The 14,975-nt window shown below is 35.7% G+C and overlaps 1 protein-coding gene across 2 annotated transcripts; it reads left to right on the top strand.

Annotated features, from left to right (window-relative positions):
- The first annotated feature begins 302 nt into the window (after positions 1 to 302).
- tmem87b (transmembrane protein 87B) lies at positions 303 to 13,748 on the top strand. 2 transcript variants are annotated; one of them, XM_067421522.1, is made up of 20 exons: positions 303 to 467; positions 1,332 to 1,392; positions 1,480 to 1,571; positions 1,658 to 1,792; positions 3,148 to 3,204; positions 3,298 to 3,342; positions 3,452 to 3,545; positions 4,883 to 4,944; positions 6,187 to 6,370; positions 7,176 to 7,275; positions 7,363 to 7,456; positions 8,115 to 8,190; positions 9,916 to 10,020; positions 10,107 to 10,165; positions 10,248 to 10,351; positions 10,453 to 10,526; positions 10,642 to 10,712; positions 11,759 to 11,811; positions 11,909 to 11,939; positions 12,226 to 13,748. In XM_067421522.1, the coding sequence occupies exons 1-20, from the start codon at positions 330 to 332 to the stop codon at positions 12,265 to 12,267; spliced, it is 1,677 nt and encodes a 558-aa protein (XP_067277623.1). In that variant the 5' UTR covers positions 303 to 329; the 3' UTR covers positions 12,268 to 13,748. The 2 variants fall into 2 exon arrangements, 1 of the variants encoding a protein (XP_067277623.1); XR_010898682.1 differs by having other exon boundaries at positions 10,248 to 10,526; positions 11,759 to 11,815.
- Positions 13,749 to 14,975: the final 1,227 nt, after the last annotated feature.

Here is a 14,975-nt window from a genome sequence, read left to right as displayed (position 1 = left end):
TATATATATATATATATATATATATATATTTTATGGTTAATTTTGGTTAACAATGGTTAATTTTCGTAAGGGTTAAAATATTAATAAATGTACGTAGTCGCACTGTATGCAAAAAAACATATGTAATCCATATAATAGGCGTGTCAATAACAATCATTTGTGTTTTTGTGTGTGTGTTATTGCTTCCTTTCAAATGGTTTTTGAGAAAGGATATTTTGATTGTTTTAAGACATGTAAACGAAGGCATGACGTGTCGTGTCACGCGCACGCGCACGCACAGGTGTGTGTCCGCGCGGCGCGAGGCTCGCGGGCGTCTTTGGTCAGTAAACATGGCCGTCGGAAGCTGCCGGTGGATACGGAACAGCAGCTGTTTGCTCTCTTTTATCCCATTTCTATTCATCGTTGCATCTTTAAATGAAGTTAACGGCGCTCCAGAGATGGGCATGTGGACTATTACAGTGCTTAATGTGAGATTGGATTATATTTTTGATTATAAATGGAGGAGAATGAGCGAAGAGGCCAAGTGCTAATAGCTAATATTAGACACCATGGCATATATCGTTTATGGACTGTGTAGGTTTTTACGTTACTGTTGTTAAGACAACCTCTAGAAATGAAAATAAAACGTTATGAGAGAGCTGTCGGAGTCATTCAGATTATGAAATACTGCTAAATATTTGTAGTATAGCGCTAATGTTGTTTACATTGGGACTCACACTAGCTCGGTGATTCAAACCACAGCAAAACGTAATATTGTGCTATTTTTACTCATTTAACAGGCATGCAGTAATGAACCCGATGTGAGAGGTGATATTGAACAGTGCTGTCATGATCAAATAATTGTATTTGATAGTAAATACATGTTTATATCGATATATGTATGGCTGGAGACACTTGATAGATTCATTCCTAGAGGAAGTCCTCTCACTGACATTGTGCCATAAATTATGTAATTTACAATATACCCAGTTTAATGATTAGCCACGAAGCAAGGTGTTGAGAAAACAGAACACGTAACCATTTCCTTTATGACAACCTGATAGCAATACATTGAGCCTTTCCCTGCAAACTGAAGGTTTTACTTCATTACTTTTGACTGTGACGCTGCCACCATATGATCTGTGTGAAGTTTGTGACAAGGTCTTATCAAATATTTAAAGACCTGTCTAATTTTTCCACTTAGGTTTCCAGTGGCTGTCACTGTAAGACAATGCCATAATGCATTTGCACAAGTTTAAATTAGTGAACACTTTCTCTGAAAGAAACTGTAAGGTTTTGCACATGTATGTCCTGTTACGTTGTTTTCAGTAATTCGATATTATCTTTTCTAGACATCAAGACCTTTATTGTTAAGAAAATCCATGTATAAGGACACTGACATTCAACTGAAAGGTATGTTGTTTTTAGTTGTTGTTGCATAGATCAAAGATGAAGCTTAATGAACACATAATGATTGTTATGCATTTATTCTCCTTCCAGTGACATCTTTTGGATGCCCAGAGGAAGTGGGGTTCACCATTCAGTGGTTTTTGAAGCACTACCCATGTCACAATGAGTACAACAATATTGAAGTGAGTGGCACCTGTAATATGCTTATTACAGCAGCTGCGTGTGATGGTCTTTCTTTGCTGATCTTTTTTTTTGGTTGCTTGCTCAGGAAATGTATGAAAAGACGCCATTGAGTCGGGGTATGAGTATGGACCCGAACCCTCTCGGACCCGGAGAGTTTATTCAGCACAAATACAGGGAGTTGTCCTGCCGCAGGGACATGCACATTTTCCCCATGTTCAATGTACGTTTGCAACACTTGACTTTATTCAGTAATGCAGCTGCTGTTGTCTCATTTTTAATCTGCTTGATTTATTTCTTTTTGTGGAGAAAATAAGTCCAGGTTAGTGTTATTTTAGTACTATTTATATACTATTATTATATTTAATAATATTTTGAAAAAGCTTATTTTTTATATTTTCAGTTCTAGTTTTAGTTGAACCTTTTTGTGCTTTTGTCACTTATTTATTTATTAGTTTAAATGTTTCTATTTAGCTTTCATTTATTTATGTTAACATTTTCTGTTTCGTTTGTTAACATTAGTTAACATGAACTAAGACTGAACAGTACATTTATTAATATTAACTAATGTTCATCTCAACATTTATTAATACATTTCTAACATCATTTGTTAATGTACTGTGAACTAACATGAACAAGAAATGTTTATTATCTAACATTAAGAAATGCTGTAAAAATATTGCATTAACTAAGACATATTAGTTAATGCAATTTTAAGTTAATAGACATTTTTAATATTAGACATTATTTTAAAATGTTACCGTTTTTATTAGTATTTTTATTTTAGTATTTTTAGTAATACAATAATTTTATTTCAGTTCATTCTTAAAGTTTTAGTTTTTCATCAATTTATTTTGACTAACAAAATTAATTAATTTTTAATAGTTTTAGTTAGTGACAACACTGATCTGAGACATTTTACTGTCAAATTTTTTACATACTTAAAAATATATATTTTGCATCGTTCAACTATTTAAATTAAATGTTTGTAGAAATATATTTAATATAACTTTATTATAAAATAAGTGTATTTAAGTGTTTGTATTGAAATCAGTTGGAAATAAAAAAAATTATCTTCAATATTATAGTAATGAACCAACTGGCTCCCATAGTTTACAGCATTAGTTAAGAGATTTGTTTTCCTTGAGAACATTTGCCATGTGCTGTAGCCAAAATCGATATTGAAAATAATCGAAATCGAATCGAATTGTGAAATTTGTGTCAATATCCAGCCCTAATAAATAACACATTTATTTTTGCGTTATGACTATTTTCCTGACAAGCACATTTTATAAGCACATTTTCCCTTCATAACTACAGTGTGATTATATATATCTCATTCTCAGTGTCCAGACACAGTAATATGATTAAAATCAGCACAATGAAGGCAGTTCAACAAATACCAGCATGATGTACAAGAATAGCTCACAATAATGTCATATGAGTGTCTTGTTTACAACCTCTTTCCACTTCCTGATAATCCTGATACAGTTGGTTAGTCTTTATTTCATAATTGCATATTAGGAGATTAAATATTAATTGCTGATTTTTTTAATGTTGTCTATTACATATCTGCAGAAATCAAAAGCAGAACCTAAAACTCTGAAAGCGGCCACAGTGGAAGGCGAGGTTCAGGTATTTGCCGTTAACTTTTGACCTGCTTCAATCAAAAGCCTGATTGTTCTCCAAGCATCTAAGAGAAATATATTTTTGTTTTTGTAATTTTAGGAAGGCAGTTTCACAAGTTCTTCTGTTGCTGAGGCTGAAGCAAAGGTAAAACATTCTGGGACATAATATATAATAATTGGAGGATTTGCCTATTTGGCAACAGTAAAAGATTGAGGATTTGTTACGTAATGGCACATCATTTCTTTGCTTGAAGGAAAATGTGATTGCTACGACCTGGAGGGATGGGCCCTATCTACTGGTGGTGTCAATTCATCCAAGCAAACCAGATGTCAACTGGAATTTAACCTGTAAGCCTAATTAACTTATCTACTCTTATTAATCACAATAAGTCGCAGAAAAGGATGTAGATGCTTCCTCTCAGATGCATGCGATCCTGAATTCAGTTCTCTTTCACTGCTTATTGCTCCTGCATGGTCAAATACACACACGCAAACAATTGTCACAATGCACGTTGTATAGAGTATTGATGTAAACACAGTCTGTTATGTCCTACGCAAACATAGAAGAACAGTTAGGAGAAAATCAGATTGTGGAACAGCATATTTTCCTTTCATTCATTCTTAAAGGGACAGCAGCCTCATAAACAGTTGCCTTCTGTTTCATTAATGTTAATAAATCATTATCTGAAATCACTCTGCTTTTGACTTTTATCACTTTCATATCTTTAGTATGTATCACTTTATATTTAATTCGTACAGTGAAAACTCTAGCATTTTATTTTTACTTTTGATTATTCAATTTATGTAGTATTTCTTACTTTGTTTAATAAACCTAGGCTACTGTACCCAAAAAACGTAGTTTATTTAATTTGTATATTTTTTTTCTTTTGTATTTGTCCTATCTTTTGTAATGATTGCATTTGTTTTTATAAAATTAAGTTGACTAAAATGGGAAGGTTCACATTTAATTCAGTGGGATTTTTTTTTCTTTGAAACCTATTAACTCTTTCCCTTCCAGCGTTTAAAAGAAAAAGTTGCCAGCCACCCCCAGTGTTTTTGATCGTTTCACGAAAATGTAATGGCCCATTGAATATATTTTTGTATGAATATCTGAACATGTAATATATCAAGAGAAAGAGCTGACCCTCTGCTTTTAGACAAAAAAGTCTCTTTAATTCTAGCTTCATGCATTCCTTTTTTATCAACACTTGAATATGGGTAAGTTTCGTTATAAATTTTTTTTAAAGCTGAGAAAATCACGTTTTTGTCAAAGTAGATGGAGTCCATCAACACCCCTAATGCTTGCACAGCCCTATAACTTTTTTGCGTCTCCTTCGCCTGTGTTTTGATCTGGAGATTCTTTACTCATTCAGAAGATGCGTATTAGCACCCATAAGCATATATAACAGTGAAAACACGGACAATTACGTGTTTGGAGAGGAAGCATTTTCTCACAAATAACGGAAAATTCCATCTTTGGGCGAGGAAAGAGTTAAACTGTCTACCACAGTCAAATAGGAAAAGTAAGACAAAACAGTAAACCTGAATAAAATCTAAAACTTTTAACTCAAGAATCGATTTGAATCAAATTGTGAGGTTTCAAAAGATTCCTACCCCTGATTTTTAGCTGTTTCTGTGCGTTTACCTGCTCTTATCTCATTGCTTATCTAAATTGTGTGTTTTAGTCAGTGTTATGATGAAGGGGACCCACGGCTTTCTCTCTGTCACTGAATGGCCTCTCATGATCGTAAGTAGTTCAATTTCTCATCGGCTGGTTCATGTGTTTATTGGTGCAACTGCAATATGATCAGTGTTATGATAAAATATACACTAGTCTAAAATGATTGGGGTTGGTAAGATTTTTCTCTTAATATTTTTACATTTATTAAAAAAAACCTCGGTAAAAACAGTAATGTTGTGAAAATATTGTAATTTAAAATACCTGTTTTCTTTGCAAATATAATGTAACATGAAATGTATTCCTGTGATCAAAGCTACATTTTCAGCATCATTTACTGCTCAAGAAATCTTTATGATTATTATCAATGTTGGAAAAACGGTTTCATATTTTTTGTGAAGAATCATGATCCTGTTTTTTTTGGTGTTTTTTTTAAGATTCTTTGATGAATGGAAATTTCTCTCACTTGTGATCAGTTTAAGGCATTCTTACTGAATAAAAGTCTTAATTTCTTTATAAAAAATCTTACTATCATTAGTCACAATTAAATCTTGAGGCCCTGTTAAACTTGTCCTGCCCTTTTTGTGCTGTGAACATGATCGATACCTTAAATCATGTGTCTGGTTGAGGAGAGGTGTACTTTTACTATTCTAAGTGGACAGTTAATCTGGTGGATGATTAAAAAAAATCTAATAAAAAAATCTTAGGGTAAGTTTACATGACAAACGATGTACTAAAAATGGACAAGTCGAAACAATCCCCATTTACACAGATCCGTGAAAACAACATTAAAAACACTGTATTGTGATGCTAGGCCAGTAGATGGCGATGTCACTGTAAAGAAACACAATGGCTGAATCTGAAATCACCCCTTAAACCCTGATTCACTATTCCCTACATTAGTCCACTAATATATTTCACTTCAATGAGTGAATGAAAACTAGTGAGTGAATTTGGACAGCCGTTGTTTGTGCATAGGCTGTACACTCGTTATTGTGGTGCATTGTGGGATTGAATGTGTGGATTCAATAATGTCACTATGGTTAGGAACACCACTACATATGGCTGTACCCTCAAATACTGCCCTATTTAAGGGTTGGGGGCTATTTCGGATTGTGCACTTTGAAACCCAATTTCAAACGTTTGTGTTTTTAGGCCACCAAAAACACTGAACGTGTCAATTGTCATGTACATGAATGGTCAAAACACACAAAAAGTTTTTTTAGTTTTTAGTTGAAAACTTAGTTGTGTAAATGGCCCCTTAAATAAATGAAGAATAACAAAAAAAAAAAATCTGTCTCTTTTCTTCAGTTCTACATGGTGATGTGTATGGTGTACATTTTTTACGCTGTGCTCTGGTTCGTCTGGTCGTCCTGCTACTGGAAAGACCTGCTGAGGATCCAGTTCTGGATTGCAGGAGTCATATTTTTGGGCATGATAGAGAAGGCCGTCTTCTGTGCTGAATATCAGAACACCAACAACGTGGGATCTGCATGTTAGTCAGAACACACTCTAACACACTTCATTTATCAGTTTCATAACTTCTCTTGCAATGGCCAAACAAATGTGGACACATAAAACTGTCTGAATGTCATTGCGTGAGATAAAATAGTGCCATATATGATGCTTTTGCATTTTTATTAGATGTACACAACATTTGGGGTCAGTGCATTTTTTTAAATGCTCCTAAAAGTCTCTTCTGGTCATAAAGGTTGCATTTGTTTGAGCAAAAATTAACAAAAATATTATGAAATAATATTACAGTTAATAATAACTGTTTTGTATTGTAATGCATTTTAAAATGTAATTTATTCCTGTGATCAAAGCTGAATTTTCAGTCTTCAGTGTCACATGTTCCTTCACAAATCATTTTAATAAGATGATTTGATGCTCAAGAAACATTTCTGATTATTATCAATGATGAAAACATTGTGCTGCTTCATATTTTTTTGTAACAAATTGTAATATTATTTGATCAACAGAAAGTGAAACACCATTTATATTAAACATAAATCCCTTTACTGTCACTTTTGATAAAAATTTAATGCATCCTTATAGAATAAAAGTATTAATTTCTTTCAACAACAAAAAATTCATAATGACCTCAAACATTTGAACAGCAGTGCATGAAGGGTTCAAACAGGCGTCCTTTTGACTTGATTTTCATCACTAGAGGAAGTTGAAGAAATCTTTTTCGACAAGTGTCCTTGTGCTATCTTTCTATAGACCTATAGGATTCTATATGTTTAATGGTTGGTTATATAGTTAAGTTTCATTCTTCATTTTTGTCTTCTCTTCAGCTCAGGGTCTGCTGATTTTTGCCGAGCTCATCTCTGCGCTGAAGAGGACTCTGGCCCGTTTGCTTGTCATCATCGTCAGTCTGGGCTACGGCATTGTCAAGTAAGTGATGAAAGGATTGATCAGCAGGTTTCAGGATGATTGAGTGGTTTTACAGAGTGTGAGATGATGATGTTTTTGTGTCCTCAGACCGCGTTTAGGCACCGTCATGCACAGAGTGGTGGGTCTGGGTGTGCTTTACTTCGCATTCGCTGCGATTGAGGGCGTTCTGAGGATCACTGGGGTAAAGCTGACAACCTTGAGCATCTTTAACCATTCACACTTAACATTTTCTCTAATGCAATTGTATAATTTATATGACACGTCATCTGGGCTTTATAGCTGCTGTGAATAATGAATGTGATTGGTGTATGTTGATCTGTAAGGGTCGAGATAATGGACCAGCACTCATCACTTATGTTATACTAGCTGTGTTTGATTCTTCGGCCATCTGGTTCATATCCTTCCAATGGGCTTATCAAACCTGTTAGATTATGAAGACTTCATGTGATAACAGTTTACAATGAGGTTTCACATTAGTTATTTACATTAGTTAACATGATCCAACAGCATTTATTATTCTTAATTTATGTCAGATTTAACATTTACACCATCAAGGGCCAGATTTACTAACAGCTTGCGCAAGTGCAAACTCTCTTTTGGTGTTAAAAATTACTGTCAGGATTTACTAAAGATATACAGTGAAACATTAGCACTGAAAATGCGTGGACATGGTGTTTTTTGCGGCTGACCATACACTAATCATGTAGTTGAGAAGGCTTTTACAAGGTGTATGTTCATTTCAGTGTGATTTAGGTTTCAGATTATAGTGGTTGAGAACCCGTTCATTCCTACTGTTTCCCATATCTTATTTTCCCGCATAATATCTTTCTCTCTCTCAGGCTAAAGACTCTGACCTGGCCCTGCTAGCCAACATTCCCCTGGCTCTGCTTGACTCCTCTCTGTGTTGGTGGATATCCTTTTGGGGAGCTATGTTTGCGTCTTTGCCCCGGCACAATGTGTCTATTTGGCTGTAGTGGTCATACTTGTTCCTGCATGATGCCATATGCTTTTCTTACTAAGCACAATGCTGAAAAGAATAATCCCTTTTATTTTCAGTATAATGTCTATCCATGTGTGGCATGCTGTTGATTACCATATACACTTTGGACATGTCCTTCACCGTGTAAATGAATGTGAAATGTTTACTGTAAAGATCCATGTAATGTACTACAGTTCTACGGTTTGGGGTCAGTTAGCTTTAAAAGAAATTAATACTTTTATTTAGCAAGGATGCGTTAAATTGATTAAATGTGATAGTAAAGACTTTTATAATATTACAAAATATTTATATTTCACATAAATGCATTTTTTTTTACGTTATAGTCATCAAATGTAATACTATTTAGTATTCAAATATGAAGCACATCAACACTGATACAGTAATAATAATAAAAGTATTTTATTAATACATTTTGTAATGTATTTAAATAGAAAACTGTTATTTTAAAATATAATATTTCAGATTTTTTTCACTGTATTTTTAATCAAATATTTACAGCTTTAAAGGTGCACTATGCAGCTTTCCGTCCACTGGAGGGCGCCTATTCAAAACAAATGCGTAGTTTGATGACGCCAAGTTTGAGCGCAGCATCTTGGGACATGTGGTCTTCACCTCACAGCCGGTGGAAAATAGGACTCGGGCAGAAATCACTTTCATGAATGCGGTTATTAACGTTACTGTAGTGTAAAGCAGAGCAGGACCAAGTGTTGTGAAGCTGTGCACGGCCGCTGGAACGATTGTTACACAAACACACGCCTTGCGAGAAATGGGACTTTTATTATGACGGGACGGGACACAGTCACCGGGCGCGTGCACTATTTCCGCTTTTCCGGTCATTGGTATGAGGTAATGCAGCTCTTTTCATCATATTAGAAACATTTAAGTGTGTTTAATATGATGTTATGACGTTACTCTGTGGGTTCGCTCTGCGCTGCTGTGACACATGTTCACACTGCTAAGAGAGAAGCGCTTCTGCAGAATAAAACCGAGGGGAACGCAGATATGACGCGATTGACAGGCGACTCGCTCAAACGCTATGCTGAAACGTCCCTGTCCTTAGTTAAAATAGCAATTTTCCCACAATTTACAAATAGTTGGAAACATCTGGGATATTGTAAGTACTCAACTGAACAAAATATATAACGCTGGCCTGGTGTCTTTTGGATATTTTACTGCAAAAATACTACATAGTGCACCTTTAAATGAGCACAATAGACTTAGACTTAATAAAACTTTTTCACCCCAAACATTTGAATGGTAGTGAATCTTGATCTTGAATAGTCAACTCATACTGACTGCATAAAAAAACATAGCAGTTTATTACAATTAAATACATTATAAATGATATGCATTTTATAATATACAAAGTGTATCAAATATATTGTGTAGCTAGAAGTGCTTGAATTCACAATATTATGTAGAGTATGTTTCTTGCCTAACATTTATGTGCATGGTTATACTTTTGAAACGGTGTGATAGTTAACATTGATTATTCTATTCTAGTGTACTGAAGTTGCAGGTTAATTTTCCCCCTCTGATAATTGACAGCATGCCACATTATGCACAAAAATTAGGTTAATATTCCTAGTTTTTTGTTCATGTAAGCCTGTCTCTCATTTCCTTGACTATATTCTACATATTTGTAAGTCTGGCACAAACCATTAAGACTCTAAAGCTCAGAAGAAACCCAGTGAAGTTGTCTTTGTACAGACACTTCACCAACACACTGATCTTTGCTGTTCTCGGTGAGTATAAGGCATAAAGTGTCACTGAATGATAGAGCTAAAGAATTCACTCCAGTCCATGGTAATTTATCTGTGCTGTGTTTCAGCCTCCATCATTTTTATGGTTTGGACAACAAAGAAGTTCCGGTTGTCAGACTGCCAGGCGGTGAGTATCTGAACCCTCTGAGATTACAGCTCTACTCAGATCCTGAACACTTAAATCTGTGTGTTTGTGTGTTTATGATCAGGACTGGATGGAGCTGTGGGTGGACGATGCTTTCTGGAGGTTCCTCTTTTCAATCATTCTGCTGGTCATTATGTTTCTGTGGAGGCCATCCGCCAACAACCAAAGGCAAGCATATTGACAATAACATCTTGATAATATCATATTGACAATAACATCCAAATCCTATGTTTATCCTCTAAAATAGCACCCATGTGCTCTGTGTGCAGGTATGCTTTCATGCCGCTCATTGACGATTCAGATGATGAGGAGATTGAAGAGTTTCTGGTCTCTGCGAATATTGGTCAGTAACTTTTTTTTAAAATCTATAAATCTTGAGGTTTTCAATGAATATTATTGCACTGTATGGAAATTTTGTGGAAATGAAAATCAATTAATATGCAATATTTCATCTTCAGCTGATGGTATAAAGTTGAGGGCAGCTAAGACAGAAGCCAATGGAACAGTGAAGCCTCCAGCAGCTAATCCGGTCAGTGTTAATATATAAATCAACTCTCACATAACATATATATATATATTAGCATTACATTGATCAAAAGTGACAGTAAAGACATTTATAATGTTACAAAACAGAATTGTGCATAATAAAGCTGCACGATTCTGGATAAATTGAGAACCACACTTGTTTTTGTGTAAAATAGATACCACAATTCTCAAATTAGACCAAATCACCTTCTATTTTGATCAGTACCATAGAAATCATTGTTGTTTATTTATTTAAACGCTGTTCATTTGAACTTTCTATTCATCAAAGAATCCTGAAAAAAATTGTCATGGTTTTTCATAAAAGTGTGAAGCAGCACAACTGTTTTCAACACTGATAATAATCAGAAATGTTGACATTAAAGACAGGAGTGTGTATATATATATATTTGTTTAAAATAGAGATCATAATTCTCCCATGATTCTGAACAGACAACTAAACAAAATAACATAATTTACTAGTTGTACTGACAAAATGTTAATTGCAGCAGTCTACTTCATAAAATAATGAATAAATTGTAATACATTTTTCTCCAAAAATTTGTTTAAATGAATGATTCAGTAATTCACTCATAACGACTGACAAATACATTTTTAACAGTCACTTGTTGCCACCTACTGGTGTAACGATGTAATTGATACAATATTTATGTGAAGCGTCAACTTCTATTTTGTTACTTTCGTAGAAATCAGTGTTTATATCTGAACTATAAACTTTTATCCCAGTACTTCTGTGATCAATATGAGAAATAATGATCTTGAGTGGCTGTTTGAGACTGTTTGTGAAGCTGTTTCATACCTACACGACAACCGCTCTGTCTAGGTCAGAAGTCAGAACGCAGATCTGAATGTGCATTGTGATGATACTTGTCAAAGGTTTAAAAGAGCCGAATCGCTGACATGTAGGAATACGATTGTGTGGGTGTTTAAATCAAGATACGATTAATCGTGCAGCTCTAGTATATAATACTGTATAAATAACTGCCCATAATATATAAAATAATATATAATAAAATATTTGTATTGTTTCAGGATGAAGACTTGAAGTGGGTGGAGGAGAATATTCCTACCTCTCTGTCTGATGTGTAGGTCATTATCTGTTATACAAACAAACATACTTAAATACACATACATACAAACTTCCCATGCCAGTTTCTAATTATTCATGTCTCTTATTTTCAGAGCTCTTCCTGTTCTTCTCGACTCAGATGAGGTATATAAACTTGTTTTATTTATATTATAGATTATTTATACTATTGCAGATGGATATGTTAAGGTGTGTTGCATTAAGTGTAATGGTATGGCACAGATCATTAAGGTATTAATGTTGGGGAAAAAACAGGCAAATATTGTATTGTAAAATTTGAAATGTCAGATGTGCATTAGAGCATCATTGCAACATCTTTACAATTGTCATTTCCATTGTTGTGTCCATCACTTGTATGTATTTGTCACATTTACATACACATATGATTAATTAATGCATGATTTTCATACAGGAGATCATGACCACCAAATATGAGATGTCTAAAATGGAGTAAGGTTGAGAAAGAAAAACAGACCCCTAGAGATCAACCAAACCGCTGTTCCTATATCTGGCATCTGAACCTCACCAGAGAGCCACAGACTCCGACCGTTTTTTTTCCTTTGGTCCGTTTGCCGGCTTTTGGACACATTGAAGGAATCGTGCTGAAGGGGTGGACGCTTTCTAGATAATCTAGACAGCGTACTACCTGAACTTATGTGAGGTAATACCTCTTTTTTTGTCCTGAACTGTTCAAACGTCCAGAAGACTTTAAAGTCATCATTGATCTGTATAAAGAGACGACGGTCCATGTTTCTAAACTTTCGTGATGACATACCTGTCAAAATTGTGAGCGACTCATCATATGCAGAGATAATGTGTTATTCAAATGGGTTAAACATTCTTAGCACCATTTTTTGTTTTGTGTGAGTGTCATTTGATCTTGAAAAACATTTACAAGGAACTCCAAGTTGACCAAAGAGTCTTCTCCGTTTCTTTGGCTGTATATAAAGTGTTATTTCAAACATTTTGTCTTTAATTTCAGCACATGATGTGAATAGTAGAGCGTCTGTCGGTGTGTCGGATTTGTATTTGTGCAGGGAGTAATATAAATGCGCAGAATGAATCTTTATTTTTCATAAATATTCTGAATAATTTTATGAATTTGTTTTTGTTTTGCACAGAGCCCAGCTCAAATTTTCACCTTAAAATAGAAACTCATTATTTATTTGCCCTCGTATCGTTCCAAACCTACATGCTGTTATTTCAGTTCTGAAGGAAATTTTAGTAGTGCATATGACTTGTGCACTATATACCACGTCTTCTGAAATCACATGATAAATTTGTGTTAGGAACGGAGCAAAATTTGGTCTGTTCTGGCTTACATTCTGGTCTGTTCTTCGCACAAAACTATTGTATCATTTGGAATATAGTGCATAAGATGCATTTTTGTGTTTTTAAGATGGATTTTTTTTGGCTTGCTTTTGCATTTCATGGAAGATATCTAGTTTAAATGGGTTTGAAACAACATGAGGGTGAGTAAATGTTTCATTTTTGGGTGAAATAGTCCTTTGAATGCATTTGATTTTCTTTTTGAGGAAAAACATATGCCTCTCCAATCTCTGTGTAGATGCATACTGAAGCCTTAACACACTTCTGTTCTTGAGTTTTGTTCTGCAGTATCACAGTAAAATCGATACTTTGCCTTTTCGGCCCTGGTCTCGGTTGGACATTAGGTGATCTTTCTGCTTAACAGAACGATGTGTGCTTTACCTTGCAGGATGACTGTTAAACTTTCAAAATATGTCTTTTTATGTGTTCTTGAGATGAAACAATACGTGAAAAAACTTTTGAATTGTGTATATTATAAAGCGCACTTTAAGTTATCGTGGTTTCTTTTGGTCATGGGATGAGGTGATGCGCTTAATTTATCTGTATGATGCTGACCTTGTCTTTCATGTTACTGTTTTGTTTGCTTCATAAAAACTCTTTACTTTCCTGTGGTTTTCATTTCTTTTCTGTTTGCTAATAATCAGGTGGACGACTCGCATTATTCAAAGAGCACACTTGGCGTCCCAAAAGAGCTCAGGTCCTGTCAGTTTTCTGTCTACATGTTTCATACACGTTAACAATGTGGGTTGCAATAAAGACTATTACAGTCAAATCGAGAGATCGGAGGCGTCCAGTTGATTTTATTGTGTAATGTTGTCGTCCACAATGTCCTGAACGTGACATAACGTACTCGGTTACTTTCGTAACCTCGGTTCCCTTTCGAGAGAGGTTCCTCGTATTACGTATGGGAAAAACTCCTTTTCTCGAGAATGTGAAGCAAAACTTTTAATAAAGGTATCTATGTAAAGCGCAGTGAGCTGCACGGCCATAGCCCAGCGCGAGGAGCGCTCTGATTGGCCGGGCTGCGGCAACTGCAGGAACCTATGGTGAGGCGGCTGAGAGGAACGAACCAATGGGGGGCGTTCCAGAAGCCCGCCGAAAAAGGTGCTTATATTTGCATACAGGAGGCTATATAAGACCCTAATTCGCCATAGGTGTCAGGTTTTAAGATCGACTGAAGCGATACCTGAGAAGCATAAACACGGCACGGAACGTAATACTCGTTCCTCTCTCTCAGGGAACCGAGGTTACGAAAGTAACCGAGTACGTTCCCTTTCGAGAGAGGTTCCTCGTATTACGTATGGGAACACAATGTAAAGCGCCGTGTGTGCTGACTGACCCAGTATACCCAAAGCACATGTTATAAACCCCCGAGACACCGACAGAGGCGGCTTATAAGGGGAATGAAGAACCGGAAGAGTCGGTTCGTTTGAACAGCTGATCGGACATAGTCGGATCTTATGATGAATGAATAGTGCTTAAGGACTAATGTGTACAGGCCAAAATGTAAGGCAATCTGTTTGCCAGGGTCAAGATAGAGCCTAGATGGAGAGAAGCCCTGCTTGTAGAGCTGGAACCTCCAACTTGTAGAATCTGATAAAAGTGGACGGAGAGGCCCAGCCTGCCGCCGCACAGATATCTTCCAAAGAAATGTCACACGACCAAGCCCAAGATGAGGCCATGCCTCTAGAGGAGTGGGCTTAAATGCCTGTAGGACAGGTTAGGTCCTGGACCTATATGCTAGTGGGACTGCATCCACTATCCAGTGTGAGAGACTGTTTCATGACAGCACAAACTTTAGTGCGGCCACCGAAGCAATGAAGAGCTGATCCG

The sequence above is a fragment of the Pseudorasbora parva genome, chromosome 17 (assembly GCF_024679245.1).
Source record: "Pseudorasbora parva isolate DD20220531a chromosome 17, ASM2467924v1, whole genome shotgun sequence".
Classification (NCBI taxonomy): Eukaryota; Metazoa; Chordata; class Actinopteri; order Cypriniformes; family Gobionidae; genus Pseudorasbora; species Pseudorasbora parva.
Note: the sequence above shows the minus strand (reverse complement) of the source record. Positions and strands in the feature narration are given on the sequence as shown.

Excerpts from the sequence above, each read along its gene's own strand:
- tmem87b (XM_067421522.1), top strand. The coding sequence starts at position 330 with ATGGCCGTCGGAAGCTGCCGGTGGATACGGAACAGCAGCTGTTTGCTC. Across the intron at positions 3,205-3,297 it reads CAGTGGAAGGCGAGGTTCAG|GAAGGCAGTTTCACAAGTTC; the intron begins GTATTTGCCGTT and ends TTGTAATTTTAG. Across the intron at positions 3,343-3,451 it reads TTGCTGAGGCTGAAGCAAAG|GAAAATGTGATTGCTACGAC; the intron begins GTAAAACATTCT and ends CTTTGCTTGAAG.